Raw genomic sequence first — 24,261 nt, 5'->3', positions numbered from 1 at the left:
AAAGTTTCCCTACTGTCCACCACAGTGACCCTCAGTAATGTGTGTGTTTGTTTGTGTGTTAAAACTATCAAATGTGTACACGTTCTAATTTGTTACACTGTGTATTGAAATGTATGTTATAATATTTTCTTCTATTATTTTGATGTTTTTATTATCATTCTATGTATTCCAAGCTTTGGCAATATTGTATTATTTTTACAGTCATGCCAATAAAGCAATTTTGAATTTGAATTTAATATTTTCAAGGTCAAGGTAACTTTATTGTCCCTGAGGGGCAATTATTTGTACAGCCAGCAGATAAACACAAGGACACAACAATACAACAATATTTTGTTAAGTTAATCAAAAGTTCTCTCTCTCTGTATACCTGCCTGCAGCTTTACAACATGCGGGTGTGAAATCAGAGTGCAAAGGGCCACACAAAGACGCCCTGAATTTTATTCTACTATAAAAGCCCCCACTAACACAAGAATGGCGAGACGCTTGATAGACACAAGCTCTGTCGAACAGACCACGCCCCCATTCAACCAAAGCCACGCCCCCATGGTCTGATGACACGTCCCGACGCTTTTCCACGTCGCGCGCCCAACGGTTGAGGCAGGGGAGGCTGCGCGCGTTCGTGCTTAGGCCGGGAAAAAATGGCGGCGCCCGTCTTGCGAGTGTCCACTCCTCGCTGGGAGCGGATAGTCCGGCTTCTCGTGTGTCTCTCAGGAATCCTGATATCCCTGTACGCTTTCCATGTGGAGAGGGAAAAGACTCGCGACGCCAGTTACCGCGCCATGTGCGACCTGAGCAGCTCCATCAGCTGCTCCAAAGTCTTCACGTCCAGGTGAGAGAGAGAGGGACAGTGTGTCAAAACCTAGCGAGTTCCCTAAATAGACAACGTTAGTGTCTGTCATATGTGCGTTTTAGCGCTCGAAAACAACATTTCGACCCCTTTTGTTTCTTTTTAGTTCATTTTAGGGGCGTTGCACAGTTTAAATTCGCGTGTGAAGAGCTGAAAGTACTGTCTAGATAGGGGGTGTCGGTTGGTTTTGACACACAGCCGGAGAGTCGCTCCGGGCCGCCTTACTGAATGAGAATTTTATCAAATAAAAATATTAGTCTTGTATTTATGGTGTTTTCTTGAAAAGCGTATTGGTGTAGGCCATACATCTAGATATAAATGAAACGACTTTCTTTTAAAGCTGTATTTGAATGTGGCTTTTGTCTTGTGAAACACAAACACAGTGCGATAGCAGCTAATGCTAACCGCGCTAATGAGTGAATGAGTTCAATATCAGTGCGGTGAATGTTGTAATAATACACATATTTTTTCATATGCGTTTATTTATGAGAATAAATTTAAATAAATTGTGTTCTCGGGGTGAAAACAAAGACACTCATTTATTTATAAGCATCTTAAGCTAACTTGACAGCACATCCCTTATATGAGTACAACAGGCTGTTTCATACCTGTCATCAGTTTCATAACATATTTGTTTTTCTTCATGTTTTGAGTGTGACGTTTAAATGTGTTATTGATGTATGAAGTGGATTGGTTTGATGATGATCTGGGTTCAACTTTGTTTTAGTAACCTTTGAAATCATTGTGGGTTATTTATGAGAAGTCAGTTCCTGATTTTACTACTGAAGGATACACCCTCACACATGATCTGACCATTAATGGTGTGGTTTAGCAATTATTTATAGTGCTTACTTTATTCGTATGGTATAAACTATGATAATATCATAGTTTATACCGATAAGAATAAAGTAATAATGATAATGTAATGATAACATGTGAGGGTGCATCCTTCATTTTATATATATATATATATATATATATATATATATATATTATTAGATAATCAATTTAAATATCCGGATTCTGCATTGCTTTTAAGTATAGTTTTTCCCGTTAATTCTGTGATAACAAGCCCACTTCTTTTGAGCAACTTGTTGAGGGAAAAAAAGATGCTGATATGGTTGTCAGGAGTCATGTGAAGTTCTCACACACACACACACACACACACACACAGACACACTTTCAGGAAAACAACATTTGTTTTGTGAAAACAAACCACCACATGCTTACCAAAATCATATCAGCATAGATCAGCTGTCATAAGGGATTATTTTTTGTTGATAACTCAGTGTGGTTCTTTCGCTCATCGAGATGATGACAGTTTTGGATGTGCTTCATGTGTCTTGCAGGGATCTGGTATTAATAGAGTCTCTGGCTTTATCTGTGGATCTGTAGATGTGCCCACTCATCACTGAGATAAATAGGACATCATTATATATCATGGTCACTTATTTTTATTACCATCAAGTGTAGTTAAAGAGATACAAAAGCTGTGTATTAGCATATCTAAGTTTATGAAATCGCCAATGGTTATTTGCTCACAGAGGGACGTTCCCGGTGTTCAACAGGGAAAACAACCAAACAAAACTCCCAGCTGGGTGAAGGTTTTCAGGAACGTTACATAATCAGGCTTAAGGTCTCGCTCTTAAAGGGAACCGGCATTTATAAGACTTTAATGTGCAGCAGAACTGACTTCAGATGATCAGATGGCTTTACGTGATCGAGATCTTTTGTTAGGCGTATATGTTTCTCTGTTGGGAATCCACACAGCGTTGATCATTGAGTCTTCACTGCGCTCCTGTCTAAAGGAAAAGGAAAGGTTTGTGGAAGGATTTCTAAGTGTTCCTGCAGGAGAAAGATGTTATTTTATGCTGTAAGAGGAGTGTATATTGGAATATATATCTAATCTTGATTGGAGTTGCCAGACGAACCAAAGATAGTCTAATGACTCAATGCACGTAGCTTGTTTGCATTTCAGACCAGTGAACTCTTGTATTTAAAGTTCAGAGTATAGTTGAATCGTGCAGCAAACCTGAAATACAGACACTAGAACAGCATTATTTTGATGCATGTGTTGGTATCAGAAATTGAATTAAATTTATTTTCTTCATAAGGAAATTGATTTTTAACAGTAATGTACAAAGCTTTACAGACTAGCCTGATCTTCAGGTCTGAAGGTCTGGACTCCATCGCATCTTTAATTGGCCAATAACTTCGAAGAGGCCGTCTGACTGACATGTAAAGCAACCAATCACAGTTTGTTTTGTTCAGTGTCATGTTTAGGGGCGTGAACATGTAAATTTGATGTCCCTACAAACAATAAAAGACCGGCGTGTAAAACTCTTGGATGTATTTTACAGAGCTTATGCCGTTAAAGCAACACCAAAGATTCTTTTGTACCTTAAAATAATGGTTTCACTGGTTCATCAACTGGTAACAGGGTGAACGGCACTTCTGTGTCGCTTTGCGACCCTCTATCGGCTATAACCACACTATGCCAGATCGGATAGCGGATCTGTAGTTCGAATGAGACATAAGAAACTACAAATTTAACTTGCTTTACGGCAAGCGTTACTATAGCCGATTGGTGGAGCCTATATAAAAAATAGCCGTTTCTGATGTCGCAATACATCATACTTTCATAAAATCATGCAACATACTTTACTTTCTCTGTGGACATCGTTATTTCCAAAGCCGGTGCTGGATAAACAAATAGCGTGTGTGTAACGGTAGGCTAAATTATTTACGACAGCGGTAATGGACAATTCCGCTTCCAACCTGTAGGGGGACCGAAGAGGAAAAGTGCTTTGGTGTTGCTTTAACTTCACATGCTTGACATAATTGAAAATCCAGTGTTTAGTTGATCCTGATAAACGCTCATTATCACAGTTATAAACAAAACAGCCTTCGTTTTCCATGAGGGGGTTTGGCATCACGACGGCTTTGTTTCCAGGCAGACCGTTAACGAAAGCGACACGCACGTCTCCCGAAAATCCTGTAGAATTCAACCAGTCAGATGATGACTTTGAAACTCCTGAAGTGTTTCCAATTTTGTGTGCCTTATGCATCAGACGTTCAACGGTTTGTGTGCGTGACGTCTGAGACTGGGACCTGCTGATGTACAAGCCACAAGTCCTAATGATTTTAACTTTAAGAAATCATTTTTAAAAGGCAAAATCCCAGTGAGGAACTAGACTACCCCATAATCCTGCAGAGATCCACCAATCAGAGAAATCACTGTTACCTTGGCAATGAACGTCACTTTAAAAGAGCTTTTCAGAGAACGCCCAATCCCATGAAGCATTGTGGGTGATCAAGCTTATGCAATTGCTATGTATAGGCCAACTAATTATATGCTATATATTTGTTGTTTGATTGTTTTATATTGTTAGATTGTCATTGTTTATATCCTATTGTTTTATATTGTTACATTGTTTATAGGGCAGGGCAAAAAAATCGATTTTTCGATTAATCGTTTTTTAAAATGTGGTCAATTCAAAATCGATTCTCAAAGGCCACAAATCGATTTTTTCCATATTTATTTATCTATCACCCAAAAGCCAGTATTAGTTTTCCTCCACTGTTCATAGGCTTGCAGTCTCCATGTTACAGCGAATGCTGTGAGATTTTATGTGTTTTATCTTCAACATAAAATAACCTGATCCTGTTTGATCAAGGCTTGCGACTGTTCTGACTTGTCCAATTTTCAGCATAAATTTTTCATCTTGCATCAAAATCCTGTCTATTCATTGTATGCATTTGAAATATAGAGTTGGGTTCTGTTTTAATGTACCCAAGTGTACCTAAAATAAAAGTTTTTTATTTTTTAGTTTAAGAGTTCTTTATTTCTTTTTATTAATTAACCACTTGTAAACTTATGTTCACTGTTCTTTTTTTATAAATATAGGATTTAAATTAAATCTATATTCATTGAGTCGAATCGAAATCAAAAATCGAATTTAGAATCGAATTCGAGAATCGAAATCGAATCGAATTGGAACATCTGAATCGATACCCAGCCCTAATTGTTTATTGTTTCATAATCAATAACTACATCTATTTTAATTTTGTACAGTTGTTTGTGATTCCATTGTGGCTCATTCACTCATCAAATAATTTTGCACTTTTTCTTATTCTAATCAACATTGCAATGCTGTAATTTATTAATCTTTGAGCTGGTTGGTTTGGTTGCTTAGACTTAGTTATTGAGGAATCTTTTAAAATGCCTATGGACAGTGAACTGGAAAACATGCTTCTTGTTCCAGTTATTCTTCCACAATCCTTCAGTTGTCTTTGCATGTTTTGAGAGTAGAGTCGGTGAGTGAGCATTAGACGTCTCGAAAAAGTGAAAAATGTATTGCACATGTCTGGTATGCAGACTTTGCCTGCTAATAATCGTGATATTTTTGTTGTGTTGGAGACACTGAAGCTTTGATGCAATATTGCTCGAAACAGAATCATGATTGTACTGCATTATTACTCATGTGTGATCATGACATATGGAAGAGATTGGGCATGACCTCTGGTGTTTGGCACGGTTGGCTCTTTGATGAACACATTGGAAGGAAGTTATGAAGCTGAAGTGCTGTTACACGCCTTTTTCAGGGTTATTTTCAAACACTTCAGACCCATATAAGAATCAGACTCCAGTTCTACATAAACCGTAATTAGAATCCAGTTGCTACGTTCTAAAGTTTACTCTTAAAGTGTAACTTCATTAATTTTCAACCCGCTGTGTATTGTGTTGGTAGTATATGTAAATGAACAATGTTTACTCGTTCTCCATGATACCTGGACCGAGAAATTCACCTAATTTGCCTGACTTAAACTACCGGACAGAAGCTTACCTGTAGCTCAAACAGTAGAGCACTTGCAACGCCAAGGTCACGGGTTCGATTCCCAGGGAAAGAACTGATAAGAATGTAAATGTGTAACTTGAAATGCCAAATCCATTAATGTAAATGTAAAGATTATACTTCCACATTTTTGCATCCCTGCATCCTTGCCCACGGAATCTCTGTTACTTTAATTTCCTATTATCAATGTAAAGCCGCTTTGCAATCTACATTGTTAAAAGCGCTATATAAATGAAGATGACTTGACTTGACGGACATGTCGGATCATCAGAGGGTTATTAAAGGTATAGCGGAGGATTTTTTTACTTCCGGGTGGATCGCCTATACTATTGGTCCTCCTAATTGTCAATCATTCTGGTGAATCAATCAAACTTTTCAAAAAGTGGAGAGGGCGGGTCTTATCTAAAATTCGGAAAGATCCTCCGCTATACCTTTAACAGAAGAGTTACTGTAAAGGCCATTGCACACTGAGTCCGAAATTCGCATCCGAAATTTTCGCACGTAAAAAAAAAAATCGCCCTCACGTTATGTCAATCACGCTTGCACACTGTCTACGAAACTTTCGTCCGTAATAAAAAAATTCGGATCAGGTTCGATTTTCTGCGTTTTTCGCATCCACAGCCAGTATTTTGAGAGTTTTTTTGACAATTCAGAGCCACTGTACAAGCGAACGACAAAATCGAGCACCCAATTTGATTACTAATCATGTATTATTTGGGTATAAAATATAACCTGTATACAGCTGTTCTGTCTGCCCAGCGCTTCCGCCGGCCATGTGTGTGTCTGTGCGTGCGTGCGTGCGCAGGCTATGTGTATGTGTGTGTGTGTGTGTGTGCCCATACCTTAGACATATACTGCCAGTCTCTGTTCAGGATCGATTGGTTCACGGAAATTGGTGGTCTTCTTTTTAATATGTGGCTCCAGTATCGCTAGCAAAGCATCAAACTGTTCCACTGACATTCTGAGGTAAATTTTGAATCGTTTGGGATAATTTCGCAACTCCTTGATAAGGAGGTGAAACTCTCCTTCCTCTCGGCGCAATCTCAGGATTGGATGGACCCAATATTTCCTTTTTCTTTTTCTCTTTTTAAGAAGAAAGAGGGCAACAAAAACAAAATCATCCTCGCTGCTTGACGAATCCATTTTGTATTTTTTGCGTTTTTTTCCGCAAAGGTTTAATAAATACGCATCGGACTCAGTGTGCAAGGTTTCTGTGCGTGACGAATTTTAAGGCTGACGAACACGAAAAAACGCATACGAAAATTTCGGACTCAGTGTGCAATGGCCTTAAGTATAGGTTTATCACTGAAAATTATATCATACTTTTCTCTATCATACTTTTTAAACAACATTATCGTAAAAATGTTACACTACGACAACAGCTTTCTTACCTGAACGCGATACGTTTTGCAATAATTGTTGTCAATTACATCGTAACGCCACCAGGTGACCAAGTGACTTAATGTGTCATTGAATCGTTCATTCAAAACAACTTATTTTTTAAAATAATTCAACATTTCAAATAGACTGCAGCAATTCATATTTTGTCAGAACCTCTAGTAAATGACATGTTATTTTGTTTAGTTGCCTGTTCAGAATTGTGGGAGAATCGTGATCTCTATTCAAAACAAAAAATCGTGATTCTCAACTTATCCAGAATTGTGCAGCTCTACTTCACTAGAAGCTGAAAGTAACTCATGGTGCGTTCAAGTCATGTTTACGACGGCAGGCGTGTTCAAGTCACTTTCGGCGGAGTACTTTCTCTTAATTAATTACACAAACATACAGCAATGTTCTTAGAGTCTAGTCATATAAAATGAAGAACAAGGAACGTGCATCAGGTTTGTTTTGCTTTTTTATGCTTTTAATTCATCTATGAAGCCACTGTATACTTTATCGTTACATATTATATTGTTATATTGTAATGCTATAATATATGTGACCCTGGATCACGTCACCAGTCTCGAGTCGCACGGGTATATTTGTGGCAATATCCAACAATACATTGTATGGGTCAAAATTACAGAATTTTCATTTATGCCAAAATCATTAGGATATTAAGTAAAGATCATGTTCCATGAAGATATTTTGTAAATGTCCTACTGTACATATATAAAACATGTATTTTCGTGAGTGAATGCAGCACAATCGCCAACATAAATGAACAACTTTAAAGGAGATTTTCAATGTTTAAATTTTTTTTTTTTCACCCTCAGATTCCAGATCAATAGTTGCATCTCGGCCAAATATTGTCCTACCATAACAAACCATAACATCAATGGAAAGCTTATTTAGTCAGCTTTCATATGATGCATAAATCTCAATTTAAAAAAAAAAATGACCCATGTGACTGGTTTTGTGGTGCAGAGTCACATATCGTTGTAGGCAATACTTCACTGTGAATAGAAAAGTTTGACAATATCACTGCTAAATACCTTTAAGTATTGTGGTATTTCCACCATGTTTCTCACTGACACGCCCTCAACTCGTAAAGATCGGGACTTCCCACTCGTATTTATGACATGGTGGTGGCGTTCATCTGCGTTTAACCTGTAAATACGATCTTGAACGCTCCATCACTCCCACTGAACCTTTACTCTTTGAATTCTTGCATCCGAGAACAAGTCGACAGCATTAAGACTAAAAGTTTGCTAAGGAGTATTTCCTACTAAAGCAAGGCAGTATTTGACTCCGTTAAGCGTATCCATAGCAGACTGGTGGGCGTGGCCTTGGACGGCAACATGTCCAGTGCATTATGGGTGTTGAAGTTTTCTATCTATTTGACAAAAGGGAAGAAAACAGTCTTTTTTCAAATTAGAAAACGCCTTGCGATGAGCCTTAATCCAAGATAATGGCCAAGAGAAATGTTTTTTACATACTTGATGTCGCTTGCACACTAAAAAGCAAATATAATGCAGTTAAAATGGACTATTTTACCCAATGTTTATGTTTGCTGTGTTTGGACTGCAAATGCTGGAATTGGATGTGACTGGAAACCACCACATTTCTCCTTTGTTGGTGTAATTTCAAACAATTTGGGTCAGAAATCTCTGTTCGCACCAATAAACGGAAACTGCTGCCTTGATCATTGTATAGTTTTGATTTAGGCCAAATATTGTGTCTTAATGTTCTTGTGTTCCCAAGAGGAGCCCAGAGCGCTAATATATCATTATATATTTTTAGTTCTCCTCTCTCGTGTTGTCTGCTTTCAACTTCTGCTTTTTTTACGGTTTCTTTCTGTTGTGTTTTCATCTTCTCTCTAGATGGGGTCGAGGATTTGGACTGTTGGGATCCATTTTTGGGAACGACAGTGCAGTAAACCAGCCAAACAGTGTCTATGGAATTTTCTTTTATGTCTTTCAGCTGTTACTAGGTAAGAACATCATAAACCGCACTGATGTGCAGATAATGCCAGTGTTTCACATGAACAGGTACTTTATAGGGATGCTTGGATGGGCTATTATTTCGTCCGCAACTGCATCACAAAACTCATCATCCGTTCGCACCAAAGTTTTTTGACCAATTTTCAAAGCCGCACCTTATTGTATTAAAGGGATAGTTCGCCCAAAAATGATATTTAAGCCATGATTTACTCACCCTCAAGCCGTTCGAGATGCATATGTCAATCTTTTTTCAGACGAACACATTTTCAGTTATTTTAGAAATGATCTTTCAGTGGTTATAATGTGAATCAATGGGGTCCAGCAGATTCAAGTCGCAAAATGTGCATGTATCCTTCACAAAAATAATCCATCCGGCTCCAGGGGGATAAACGAAGGCCTTCTGAGGGTAATCCGTGCAGTTTTGTCGTAAAAATATACATATTTAAAACTTTATAAACGAAAATAACTGGCTTCCGGTGGCGGTCGGTGCGCGTTCATGGAGATGGTTGCTGGCATATGACGTAGGACGTAACGCAGGAAGCGTCGTGACGTAGACCGAGCGTGACAGCGCAGCCAGAGAGCAGAGCAAAACAAAACTCTACGTTCGCTCTGTCACGACGTCATTCATCTCCATGAACGCGCGCCGACCGCCACCGGAAGCCAGTTATTTTCGTTTATAAAGTTTTAAATATGTATATTTTTACGACAAAACTGCACGGATTACCCTCAGAAGGCCTTTGTTTATCCCCCTGGAGCCGGATGGATTATTTTTGTGAAGGATGCATGCCCATTTTGCGACTTGAATCTGCTGGACCCCATTGCTTCACATTATAACCACTGAAAGATCTAAGACATTTTCTAAAATAACTGAAAATGTGTTCGTCTGAAAAAAGATTGAAATATGCATCTCGAACGGCTTGAGGGTGAGTAAATCATGGCTTAAATATCATTTTTGGGCGAACTATCCCTTTAAGGTCTAAGGCTCCGCGAGGCTAGAAAGCTCTTGCCTGTTTTAGAAATGATACTGATGCAATGCAGCAAAGATATTTAAAGGTCCCATATTGTCAAAACTGAAATTTCCTGGCTTTTTTCATAGTAGCTGTGCCTTTTCACGAGCTGTTGTGACTTCCGTATAAATGTGATGTCAGAACTACTGTCAACGCCTTCAGTCACCGCCCCCACCAATGGTGGGTCACTCAGAAAACAACAGGCCAATCAGAAGAGAGGCTCATGAATATTAAGTAGACGGGCCAAAATCGACCTGTTCTTGGCAGAGCTCCTGAGAAAAGAGCTGTAAAAATATATTGAGATACTTATACTGCAAATATATATTCTTAAGGACATCAAAACCTAAAATAAAACTTCAGAAATGTGTACAATATGGCACCTTTAAAGGCTAAAGTCCCTACTAGTATAGTCTAGTGGCTATGTTGTATCCCCAGAATATCAGCAGTGAACTCCGTCTCCGATCGGCGCACAGCGACACAAATAAATAAATAGCCTAAATAAAACGCACATCGGCAAACCTGACCTTACCTGACTAGGCTACTGTACAATTTTATCATTGTAATAGAAAAACGCAGTTTGGCACATCATTTCAACATGCTGCTATTTAGCCTACTACTAATTAATGCCTATTGCACTTTATTTTTTTGCAAAAAGAAAGAAAGCTTGAATAAATAACAAGTCATTCACATTATAGGCTAATGAACTCTACGCACTGTCATGTCAGGGTGACGACCAGGACGAGCCTGTTCTGAAGACTCACGTTAAGTTTGACTGCATGGGAAGAGACAGTGCAGCTCATTTTATACCAGCAGGCCTAACAATCATCTGATTGGTTCAACCGCTACCCGCCTGAATTTAATTAAAATATTATTTTTCGTCAACCCAATCCGTAACGTGTCTATTGGTCTGATGAATGTCTTTGGTCATTGCGTGCACTGTTGTTTACTATCCATTCTGCATCAAGTTCACCTTTTATAAGAATGTGTTGAGATTTCTGCGTGCACTTTTGTTCAGTTTAGCTGTATTTAAACTAGGGCTATTTTCACTTACAATTTCTCAACCGCTTGATTGTTTATATCGTTGCAAAATGTGTTATCGTCCAGCTCTTTATTTAATATTGATACATAAGGTATCACGTAGAGCGATATAAACTGCTTGTATCGTAGCAAAATGTAAACCATATTATCGCCCAGCTCTAATCTGATGAATGCAACTGAGGCATGAAGATATTATAAACATTAACATCATGCTTTGAAATAGTGTATGTGAAAACACTATACAAATAAAAGTACTTGACTTGATTTTGACAATTATGAAAACAAGATAATTGAGATAAAACTATTATGGGTGTTTAGTAGTTTTCAGTAGGTTGTGGAAGTGCAACATAGGTGATCTTATTTAATTTGATATTATAAATTAGTTTTTATTGTTTTTGATATTTATTTATTGTGTATATATTATATAGTTCATATGTTTGTTTGTTTATTTTTTTACATTTTTATGCTTTTCAGTTGAATTATATATTCAAAGATCAATGAAATCCACTGATAAAGACAATTAAAAATAAAATAGGTGGTTTCCAAAGTCAGTGGTGTTGAATTACGAATTTATTTTTTTTAACGTTTTTATGTTTTTCAGTTGAATTATATATTCAAATATCAATGAAATTCACTGATAAAACGACAATAAAAAAAAAAAAATCAAATAAAAAATATGTGAAGTTTCCAAAGTCAATGGTGTTAAATTACGATTTTTCCCATAATCAAGCAGCCATAATTTAAACACAAGAACACACATGGTGTTTCCAGCCCCTTAAACTACATTTACTAGTGTGGGAATTATGTTGAAACTCGTAGGTGATAACATTCCTGTCTCCGTCCAGGTGTATTTGTGAAACACCTGATAGTTCACATCAGCTTGTGCAGTGTTACAGCGTCTGGTATTAGCCAGAGATGAAAGTTAACTCGTATCGTTTCCTGAAACAGGATTGAGACCGATACGAGTTCGAGCGTCTCAGGTTATAGTATATGGGAAGCAATATTCAGTTTGAAATGTAATATGCAAAATGACAATGCATTTCTGTATTTAAATGTACATTTTCCATTACATTTGTGCAACGTTGGTGCAAAATGAAAAATCAAAAAATCAAATATATAATTTACATTTGCCATTTCATACACTAGTTTTAATATGTAAATACTGCTACCCATATGCTTCCAGAATAGTAGGAACTTTAATGTGTGTGATCTAAAGCGGCCTCACAGACTCACAGAATTAACGCCCTCACTTGTGCATATCTGTAAATCTCCAGGCGTTTCAATGATAAAGCACATGTCAAACATTCACAACCTTAACGACTCTTACGCGCCAATCTCCTCTCTTGACAGATTGTTAGGCAAACGACTCAGACTATGTGTTTGAGTTACTCAGCTTCTCTTAATATTTCTTATTCCCCTCGTCTGGGTATATTATCATCATAACTAAAACAGTGCAAAAAGTCAAAGTAAAAACTCATACTCGTTCAGTTTCTCCATAGGGATGTCTAACTTTGCCATGGTTGTCTGATAGGGATGTCATAATTTTTCAATGTCATAAAAAATTATGTTGCCATGTCAAAAACCGTATGATCCTAAAATAATCTTTTTGCTTCTGGGATGAAATATGACCTAGACATTTTTTTATTTTTTTAGAGATTCAATGAAATAACCACAACCTGAATTTGCGCAAAACAATTACAGTCGTCGCTAAAAACCAGATATGCATGTAATCCATGATAATGGGAGCGTGAAATACATATTTCCGTAAAGTCATCACCCTTTAAAAAACCACAAACATTTAAAGCTAAACATCTAGAGACACTAGTTCACTAATCGGCTACTGGATACGGCTGCACGATATTGAAGAAAAGTGCGATATGCGATAATAACTAGTGGTCGACCGATATATCGGCCGATATTTGGCATTTTTGAAATATCGGCATCGGCCGATAAGTTTTTCTGATTGGCTGATGTGTTGGAAGCGGGACTTTTATTTTGACGGCGCTCCGGACTTTTATTTTGACGGGCGGCGCTGAGAACACCAGCGCCAGAAGAGAACGGCAACGGCAGCTCCTCAGATCAAACAGCGCTCACTCACATTCTCCGTCTTCATAAATTTACGATCTCTGTCAGTCATATCTAATACTTTGTTAGACAGAACTGGTGAACAAAGAAAGTAAATGGTAACTTATGCGAAGCAAGTTAAGTGAAGCGTTTGCTTTTATATTATTTGTAACAGAAAAGGCAAAAAATCAGGCTAAAATACTTTCTCATTTGCCGTCGACATTCAGCAAATGCGCATCTACGTCATTTAAACAAATCTCTGAATATCTAATAAACATTTAATTTCACAAACCTTGCAGATTTAATCGAATCCAACTGTGATATCTTGTGAAGTGTGCATTACTGTCTGAAAGGTCGGTCTGTGCGAAGTGAGTGAATACGAACAGAAGATCAGCTTCACGGGAGACGCGATCGAAAAACTTTAAATCCTTCATTTTAAAATATGCTGATATATAACCAGTTGCCAACTGTGTCATATTCATATCATTTTCACTGTGCTGTATGTAAAATTAGCGTTACCTTGTCTTTATTTGAAAAAATATGATTACCAGATTACTGAGTGCCGTTACAGTGTTTACATACTTTTTAATCACATATTCATATATTTCTAAACAATTACTTTGTGAAAAATACTGTAATAGGATTGCAAATTTAAGAAGTTGCCATCTAAAGTATAAAAGCATGTTTATTTTAAAAAATTGTTTTATAATTTATTTATAATTTATTAAATATTGATTAAAATAAATATATATAAAAATAATATCGGCTTTATATCGGCCACCCTGCTCTCTAAGATATCGGCATCGGCCATCAAAAAACCAATATCGGTCGACCACTAATAATAACTCATTAAATAATGCGATATTCAATATGCCATGCGATAATGCTTAAAGTGTGTAAAATAAACTTAAATTATCTTTAAAATTAAAATGTTTCACATTGATTTTGTGACAAGAAAACATCCCTACAGCTTCTGAAAGTGAACAGCAGTGTTTTACTGAAACATAAGAAGTGTTATTTTAACATCAGTGGGGTTTAGGGTTCAGGTTATTCTACATTAGGGTTATTTAACAACAGAAACTGAATAATCAAATGTAAAAATAAAACACTGCTTAGTTTTCACTGTATGAATTAAATATATCCTGATTCTTATTAAAGCTACAAACGTTATTCAGCCAAGAGCAGCGAGTGATTTTCTCTTTGTCTTTAGTTCATGACCCGTTATTGCAAGCCGTCGCGATATATACGTTTGTGATATTTCGATATATTGTGCAGCCCTAGGACTGGGTTGTTGGATGTCTAGTCCTCCTGATTCCTACACGCACGCCTGCCTCATAACGTGCCGTTCTTCATTCCTCAGCGGTCATGTGGGCTGTGCTGACTCAAGGTCTTCTGCGTGTTTGGCTCTGCTGATCTGTCCTCAGGTTCATTGTGCTTCTGTAACTGGCCACACTGAGGTCTTTCTTCACACTTCACACATTTGCATAATGCCAGCGTGCGGTCGGCTCTCTTGAGTGATGGACGGTTGCAGGCGAGGAATCGTTTTGCACTTCCTTTAAACTGTTTTACATTTATTGTGCAGTTTCTCTTCTTATTTTCTTATCGACACGTGAATGAATGGAGAGGCTGTTAGTTCAGTGACTCAAACAAACGGCCAAACCTTATAAAGTGGCAATTAAAGACTGTATTGTGGCAAGTAGCAAGTCAGTTTTAATTTTTACACCCACATTTTCCATTTTAATGAAAGAAACTACAGGCAAACTTTTTTTTTTTTTTTTTTTTTAATGCACCGGTTAATTTTGAGTTTTGCTTTCATGACATGTCCAAAGATTTAAGTGTTTATCTTATTGGACTTTATCTATTTGTGTCTGTAGATTTTAAATTTCAATCCATATCATTAAAGTCAGAAATCTCCACTTCAGGAGCTTAACACACACTTTTATTCCTACTTATATATTCTGAAGATGATCATTTGCTTGGTATTCCTAAAAACATTGTTAATGTATATTTTCTGATTTCTGCAGTGATAAAAAAGATAGATCCAAAAAACACTCTGTAAAAAAAAAATAACCTGTGTTTATCCAGTGTTCAGATGCTGTTCTGGAAATGTATGCCAATTAGTTTTATATTTAATTGACGAAATGCTTCATTTTCTTATTTAAACAAGAATTCAGAAAATTTGTAATACACAATTTTTCAAAAGATAAATTAGATCCTTTTTACCCTATTCACGTGTGGTGTCTCGCTTTAATTGTTTAATTCAAGTTTAATCAGAAAACTTTAACAATTGAATCATTCAATACTTGTATTTCTTTCCCAAACTCCATGTTATTTCTGTGTTTTATGCTTTACTACAAATTTATCATCAAAAACGGTGGTAATCAAATTAATTTATGAATTACACTTTTATTCCTACCTATATATTCTGAAGATGTTCATATATCATTTGCTTGGTATTCCTAAAAACATTGTTAATGTATTTTTCAGTCTGTTGACAGTATATTTTCTGATTTCTGGAGTGATAAAAAAAAGATAGATCCAAAATCCACTGCGTAAAAACCTTTAATATGTCAACAAGATGGGAAAAAACCCTTGGTTTATCCAGTGTTCAGATGCTGTTCTGGAAAAGTATGCCAATTAGTTTTATATTTAATTGACAAAATGCTTCATTTTCTTATTTAAACAAGAATTCAGATAAATAAGATAAATTAGATCCTAGATTCACATGTGGTGTCTTGCTTTAATTGTTTAATTAAAGTTTAATCAGAAAACTTTAACAATTTAATCAGAAAACTTTAACAATTTAATCAGCAAACTTTAACAATTTAATCAGCAAACTTTAACAATTTAATAATTTAATACTTTAACAATAATAGGTCCCTATGAAATCTGTCGTATTTCTTTCCCAAACTCCATGTTGTTTCTGTGTTTTATGCTTTTCTACAAATTCATCATCAAAAACGGTGGTAATCAAATGAATTTATAAAACTTTTAACAGCTTAATGAATCAAGTGAAAATATAACAATTCCTTTTCCAAAACATATTGCATTTTGTTTGTCAGATAAGGTTTAATGTATGAATTAAAACATGGATGGAAAAAATTACATTTCATTTCTGTTATAAAGTGTCCTTTAACGGCTGCCGTCTCTGTAGAGCTCACTGGGTTTTGCAACAGATCCCTCGTGTGTGTGTGTGTGTGTGTGTGTGTAGCCTTGAACCAACAGACACTTGAACATGTTTTTAATTTCTGAAATCTTGATCTCCACTATGACCCGAATCTCAGACGTGAGTCTGAAGTTCTTCCTCTCTCCTGTCCTTGTCTGCTGCGTCAATGTGTGTGTGTGTGATCTTTTTGTCCTGCTCTGCCCTAATGAAATTTCATGACTATGAATAGCCAGACTGTGCCTGTGTGTGTGTGTGTGTTGAATGCCCTCTGTTCAGGAGAAACGTTCCCTTTTCCAAAGGGGTCAAGTGATGATTAGTGGAGGAAAGGTCAAGCCTGGCAATGCCCCGCCCCCTCACCACAAGCCACACCCCCTCATCATAAGCCCCACCCACTCTTTTACACTCAGCCAATTTAGCTGCATGTCTATGAAGGCGCTTATCTTTAATTTAAAGCATCATCTAACTGCAATGCGAGCTCATGAGTGTGTGATTTGAAACTCTACATAGGCAGAATCTCAGTGCGTTACAGAAATAGAAACAGCCTGAGTGACAATACGTGTCATTCGTTCAGTATTCATTGTTTTGGCATGTGAAGTGACAAGTGAAGGAGTGGAGTACATTTAGCTTGGGTTTTTCTTCTAACACACCAGCAAGATCTGGATTTCAGTGTGATTTATAGAGAAATTATTAGTGTTTAAAGAAACTCGAAATCTGAAATTTGTTTATTTTATGGTGATTCAACTGATTACATAATTTGTTTTTGTTATAAGAAGAATATTGTTTATTATTATTTCCATATTTGATTGTATATTTACGCATATATGCATGTGTGTGTACAAAATAAGTCTTTATATTATATGTCTTTGCTGATGTGGCATTAAAATAACTATACAAATAAAGAAATTGTTTTTTATATAGTGGCTTTTCTATAAGAATTATATAGTTTATTACTATTATTTCCAGATTTTGTGTGTATATATATATATATATATATATATATATATATATATATATATATATATATATATATATATAAATAATGGCATTAAAATAACTACAAAAACGAAGAAATAACAAAATAGTAATCTTTTTTTATTTATGAAATGACTTTTTGCAGTTGATTTTTATAATGCAAATGGTTTAATTGTATATTGCATTCTTTTAGTTATTAAAGAGGAGTTTCAGTGAATATAGCTTTTTAATGATGAATAAATAATTTGCTGCATCATTTTTATCTTCATATTCTTACACATACCATCATGTGTGAAGGTTATTATATTGAATGCAGTGGCAGTGCTTAAGTGCATTAACTGCTGTGTGTGTGTGTGTGTGTGTGTGTAGGTTTGACGGCCAGTGCGATGGCCGCTCTGATTCTCATGACCACCTCCATCGCGTCAGTGATGGGCTCGCTGTACCTGGGCTACATCCTCTACTTCGTCCTTAAGGACTTCTGCTTCATCTGCGTCACCACGTACCTACTGAACTTCATCTTGTTTGTGCTCAACTACAAGCGACTGGTTTACTTGAACGAGGCCTGGAAGCAGCAGCTCCAAGACAAGCGGGACTAGACACACAACCACAACCACAACAACAACAACAACCACCACAACAAGTATAGAAGGAGAACAAATCATCCAACACGTGGGGGAAATGTGACCTCTGAAAATTTGTGACTTGCCACCAGGAGACCTTGCTTCCAAACAAATGTTCATTCTGTTGTGTGTGTGTGTGTGTGTGTGTGCTAAGCGAAACAAAAAATTAAACAAGGAAAAGAAAACGTGTAACTTTAGGGGCCACAGATCACAGGTTTATTGGAAGGATTGGAAAACAGAAACACAAATCTTTGTCCGTTTTGATTTTTTGTTGGTTTTCTTTGTTCCCTGAGATGAAAATGAGGTTTTCTTTTCTTTGATCGCGAGAGAGAGAGAGAGAGAGCGCAGTCAGAAAGCTCTTAGGAAACTTCCAGTCAGTACAAACGGAAGAAGGCGTGCTTTCCCTGAGGAGTAAAATAATGGAGAAAACAATGTGAGACTTAGAAATTCTGTTTACTTGAATCCACTGGGAAAACCCGTTGCTCTTTGGGAGCAGCTGATTCCAGCAGGACTGAATTTAAAGGTTTATAAAGGGTAAACACGAGTGATCATGAGGCTAATGTACTCCTCGCAGAGATGATTCCACGAAAACGACAAATAAAGTGTAATTTTTTATGTTTACAGGTTTTTTTATTATTATTGTTTTGGAAGAGGACCACTCAAAACACGCAAGAATGTGAGCTGTGTGTGTGTAGATCAGATTAATCTGTGACTACTTTACTTTATTTTTATTTGTTTGTTTCGCAGTTCTGTAAATAGCTGCCGCAAAGCAATATTCCAGACTAGTTTGTGTTTTACCGTCGAAACATTAAAAAGTCCCAATCCACGGCATGTCCGTCACTTCCAGTGAGTGTTTCAACAGCGACTGTGAGAGTTATTCTTCATGCGTTTGTGCTCATTATGTTGGGGGTCTTGATCCAGATTAAATGCTGCATTTATGTCCTGTTGGAATTACTGTAATTATGAGATGAATGACTGCAATCTTTCCAGCGGTCGTCTTCGAGGATTTATTTATGTCTTCGCCAGCTTTCGTACGACCAAAATCGACGCAAGTGACTTCTTGCCAGATTTATAAAATGTGTAGTTCACCCAAAAATTACAATTCTGTGGTCATTTACTCGCCCTCACGTCGCTCCAAACCCGCGAGACTTTCATTCATCGTGAAATCGGAGAGATATCAGATGCGGTGAACGATTGCGCAAGCATGCGAGAACCAATGAGGTTCATTCTCACGCATCAAGAACTCGAAAAATTTGAATATCGTGCAAAAAAAGTTCAGTAATTCAACTTAAAAGGTGAAACTAATATATTATATAGACTCATTACATGCAAAGTGAGATATTTCAAGCCTTTTTTTGTTATAATTTGAATGATTACAGCTTATGAAAACCCCAAATTCAAAATGTTCATAAGCTGTAAGCCATAATAAAATTTATAACACAAAAAGGCTTCAAATCTCTCACTTTGCATGTAATGAGTCTATATAATATATTAGTTTCACCTTTTAAGTTGAATTACTGAACTTTTTTTGCACGATATTCAAATTTTTCGAGTTCTTGATGCGTGAGAATGAACCTCATTGGAACCTCATTACTGACAAAAATGAACTTTTTGCACGATATTCAAGTTTTTCCAGTGTCACCTGTACAGTTGAGCTTCTGTTTTATATTCACTGATCAATGTATATGTGAATAAAAGCCTAAATTCAATCCGTTCAGCGTATAAAGCGACCGTGTCTTTTCAGAAAATTACAAGCAAGTACAGATGAAACTCGAAAAATTAGGATATTGTGCAAAAAAAGTTCATTTATTTCAGTAATTCAACTTAAAAAGTGAAACTAATATATTATATAGACTCATTTACATGCAAAGTGAGATATTTCAAGCCTTTTTTTGTTATAATTTTAATGATTATGGCTTACAGCTTATGAAAACCCCAAATTCAAAATCTCAGATATTTTGAAAATGTTCATAAGCTGTGAGCCATAATCAAAATTTTGGCTTGAAATATCTCACTTTGCATGGAATGAGTCTATATCATATATTAGTTTCACCTTTTAAGTTGAATTACTGAAATAAATGAACTTTTTGCACGATATTCAGATTTTCTGAGTGTCACCTGTACAGTTGAGCTTCTGTTTTATGTTCGCTGATCAATGTTTATATGTGAATAAAAGCCTAAACTCAATCCGTTCAGCGTATAAAGCGAAATGTTGAGTAAACCGAGATCTTCATTCGTGTTCTGAAGACGAACGAAAGTCTTACATGTTTGGAACGACATGAGCGTCATGTTTTTAGTTATTGGGTGAACCAGCCCTTCATCTACGCATGTATTGCTGAGGTTTAAGGCGTTTATATAACGTCAACGACCTGCACTTTCAGAATTTAGAGCGTTGCAAAATTCCTCATCAGTAACTCATAATTGTGGAAATTCCGACAAATTCCCATTGAAAAGACCAGTGTGTTCCTGGAGTTAACTACTTATACTTTCATTATTGGTTTCGTAAGTACACTAGTCAGTCTCTCCCAGGTTTCCACCCTTTGTGTTCGAGTTTAGCTCTATTTTAATTCAACTTGTCTCTATAGTTTCTTATTTTTGTGTCTCATTGAAGATTTGTTATGTTGTAGCATGAGTGACATCACATCTACTGTACTACTTTTGTGTAATTTACCCCTCTGCTGTTACCCATAAACCCCTCTGCCCGCCGTCACCCTTGACATTCCTACAAAATTACAAGTAATTCATTTTTTCTCACCGCTACCTCTCAGTATTTGTCTCCAGCTGTTGGGATGATGCAACATCTAATTGTCCACATGAGTCAAAAACCTGCTGGTTTTCGTCCCTCTTTTAATTTATTTCGAGTTCAAGTATGTCCAACTTTTCCCGTCTATGTCTTGTGCTGTCATGTTGGACACTGAAAGTCATTATTTTGTTGGTTCACAATGAAAACTTGATCTGAATTCACCAACTATCCAATCCAGTATTGGACGAGTCAAGCTACTCGTCAGTGTTGAGCTAGCTTCAGTTTTCGAGCGGCTATGTGACGTTACGATAAACACCCAGATGAATTAGTTTAGTGAACTTGTGAATGAAAATAAGGTTGTGATGGACATTGAAAATACTCCCTCCTTTTGTTTTCAGACAAACACCTGATTTTTGGACACAAATCTGCATTTTTATCCCTCACAGTCTTGCGTTAGGCTAATTCACATCAATTTAAAAACGGTATCTCCTACCCAAACTGAAGTCTAAGGCTTGGTGATGATGTTATTTCCTAATTTATTGACCGTTCATTGGAAACCGTGTATTGAGCACGACTTGTGGTTGATGTCTCTGTCTATATGGTCCATCTTCGTTAAGTGTTACCAGCCAAGCCTGAGTGGTCAGAGCGGACGAATCGAAATGTAGTTAGAGTTACACAGCTCAATTCCACAAGAGTTGATCGGATTTGTAGATTAGCGTCCGAGTCGTGTGTGAGTTATGTCGGTTTTATATATTCAACGCAGAGAAGTTGATGCCAGAAACACAGTTTCTCCCATCAAAGTCGACATGAAACCTTTTGCAACCCGTTTTACTTGAGTACTGTGACGTGTTTTAGAGTGAAAAGGGACAATTCAGTGTCAAGAGATTGAGTTTATCCATTAGGGATTGTGAAAAGGACCTTTTTTTTTAATTAACCAATAGCCTGAACGATCTAGATGGCATTATCGTCAAAGTAAAGTAACTTCAAATGCATTTCAAGTTATTATACGCTCTTAAAAATAAAGGTTCTTTATTGGTGTTAATGGTTCCATTTAGAACCTTTAACATCAATGGAATGGAATCTTTCCATTCCACAAGTGGAAATAAGATTATTTTGCACAAAGACCTTTTCACTGAAAGGTTCTTTGAGGAACCAAAAATGGTTCTTCCATCTATAGAATTGCTGTGAAAACCCTCTTTTGGAGCCTTTATTTTCAAGATGACATTGTAATAATGTGCACGGACCAATCATTAAAGAGCAGGAACGTGACGTGAATGGTCGGTTTTGAATTTATATTGACTTTAGAGATGGCTTTTTAAATTTATGTCCAATTCAAATGACAAGATCCCCCAAAAATGACTAAAAAAGGCTTGCCTTCACAACTTTAAATTTCATTAAAAGTGCCTTCTGTATGTCCACTGGGCCTTGGAGAAACTGCAGCCTCGATTCTGAACCGCTTCGGTTTAAGTCTGTCCTTAGATTGGTGATCTATCTCGGTATTGTCTCATAATAACCAGTATCCTTAACTCGATATCTCACTGTTAAAAAATAAAAGCAAAAACACTGTAAACCCAAGTCCAAACAGCGATTTGGTTGATCCTTCACTCATCTTTGTATTATCTCTGATGTCTTCTGCTAAACGCACCACGTCAGTCCTGAGAATTGTACAATGTGAGTTTCAGTTTTTCCATTCTGCTTTTTATTTCCTGATGTAATTGTCGGGGCGTCTCGATGACGACGAGCCCCCTGTAGATGTACAGACTGTTAACGTTAAAGCATATTTTAGTAGATAAACAGAAATGAGAAATGGACGGATTGGAGATTTCATGTTTGGCGTCGTTTTTTTTATTTTTTATTTCGAACGCACCTTTTTCGGGGTATTTCTTTTGTGGAAAATGAACTGTGTTTCGGTTTTGCTTCTGTATTTGCCAAATATGAATTTAAGTTAAATGCTGTGTTTTTCCTACATGGATTTACTACGTGTTATGGAGAACGCAGAAGGACATCGGATGTGAGATCTGTGTCTGGGAATCAGCGGGAGGACACACTGCAGTGAACATTAACGCGTGTCGTTGTTGTGTGGATTTGATCTGCCATTAAAACATTCCCCCAGACGTCTTTGACCCCCTTTTGTCCTTTGACCTCTGTCCGTGTGAGAGAAATGTGTTGAGAACTGATGTTTGGAATAGCATACTGTGATGCACTCTTAAAGGGGTGGTTGATTATGATTTCACTTTTCTAGCTTTAGTTAGTGTGTAATGTTGCTGTTTGAGCATAAACAACATCTGCAAAGTTACAACGCTCAAAGTTCAAAGCAAAGGGAGATATTTGCTTTTAAAGAAATCGCTTTTTAAGGACTACAACAAACGGCTGGTAGAGACTACACCACATTCCTCCCGGGTTAGTGACATCACCAACCCTAGAATTTACATAAACCCCGCCCCCTGAACACAATTTATAGATTATCAAGACAGAATATGCTAATCAATGACTAGAAGATAACTACACATCAGCTTCATAAATTCATCAACTAACCATTCAGAAATGTCCTGTTGCTTCTACATGTTGTCACTTCTTCTTGAGTCTCTCCATCATTGTCTGACTCCGGTTTGAACATAAAAGGCTAAAAGTTTTTGAAATTTTCAGTGTGTGTGTGTGTGAGGTAAAAGTACACAAGCTGTTGAAGCTCCGCCCCCTGTGCCGGGAGCAGCAGCTCATTTGCATTTAAAGGAACAGACATAAAACTGTGTTTTTGCATGCAATTTTAACATGCTATATAAAAATATCTGTGGGGTATTTTGAGCTAAAACTTCACACACACTCATCAGAGACTTATCTTACATCTTGTGAAAAGGGCATTATACCACCTCTTTAAGAATAAAAGTTCCAAATGGGTTTGTTTTAGCAGAGATTCTATAAAAGAACCATTTTTGCTTCCCCAAAGAACCTTTCAGTGAATATTTTTTCTTACTGTGAAGAACATTTTAATAATCTGAAGAATGCATTTCCACTATAAAGAACCTTTAGTGCTTCCATGGATGTTATGGAACCATCAATGCCAGTAAAGAACCTTTATTTTTTTAAAGGTGAAGTACTGGGTTCTCTTAACCTAGTTTTTTTGTTCATTGACTACTATTACTAATATCTAGATAACTAATGGAACGCAGGAGAAAAAAGTTCAACACTGTTGCTTAAAAAAAAAAAAAAAAAGTGTGTAGCTAAAGCCATTTTTGCTTATTTATATGGTTGATTTGGATCATCGAAGGTCTGCAGAACAGACATTGCTCAATAAAGTGGGATTAAGCACATAAAGTATATTTGTGTAATTTAATTGTAATATTCTGAGTTTGAATTTCACCGTTTTCATTCATCTGAAACTAAATGTGAGCATTTACTCGTCTTAATGCAGTCTAAAACTACAATAAGCATTATACACACTCACAGCGCACACACTCGCCTCTGCACTTACGATTTCTCTCAACACCGGAGAGCTGTCAGTCAATACATGGGAAAACAAAGTAGCTTGCATTATTTATTTGAAAAAGTAACTCATATTTAAAGGAAC

At 36.7% G+C, this 24,261-nt stretch overlaps 1 protein-coding gene across 1 annotated transcript; it reads left to right on the top strand.

Annotated features, from left to right (window-relative positions):
- Positions 1–564: 564 nt before the first annotated feature.
- Positions 565–22,810, top strand: vkorc1l1 (vitamin K epoxide reductase complex, subunit 1-like 1). Its single transcript, XM_084113964.1, has 3 exons — positions 565–829; positions 8,967–9,076; positions 17,703–22,810. Exons 1-3 carry the CDS (start codon positions 639–641, stop codon positions 17,927–17,929), a joined length of 528 nt encoding a protein of 175 aa, XP_083970090.1. The 5' UTR covers positions 565–638; the 3' UTR covers positions 17,930–22,810.
- Positions 22,811–24,261: the final 1,451 nt, after the last annotated feature.

This window comes from Abramis brama (genome assembly GCF_963993115.1).
Source record: "Abramis brama genome assembly, chromosome: 5".
Classification (NCBI taxonomy): domain Eukaryota; kingdom Metazoa; phylum Chordata; class Actinopteri; order Cypriniformes; family Leuciscidae; genus Abramis; species Abramis brama.
This window is presented reverse-complemented; position numbering and strand designations above follow the sequence as displayed.

What these genes read in the sequence shown, in the direction of transcription:
- vkorc1l1 (XM_084113964.1), top strand. Translation starts at nt 639, where the DNA reads ATGGCGGCGCCCGTCTTGCGAGTGTCCACTCCTCGCTGGGAGCGGATA. An exon ending in TCCAAAGTCTTCACGTCCAG is followed by an intron (nt 830 to 8,966) that starts GTGAGAGAGAGA and finishes TCTTCTCTCTAG; the next exon opens with ATGGGGTCGAGGATTTGGAC. An exon ending in TGTCTTTCAGCTGTTACTAG is followed by an intron (nt 9,077 to 17,702) that starts GTAAGAACATCA and finishes GTGTGTGTGTAG; the next exon opens with GTTTGACGGCCAGTGCGATG.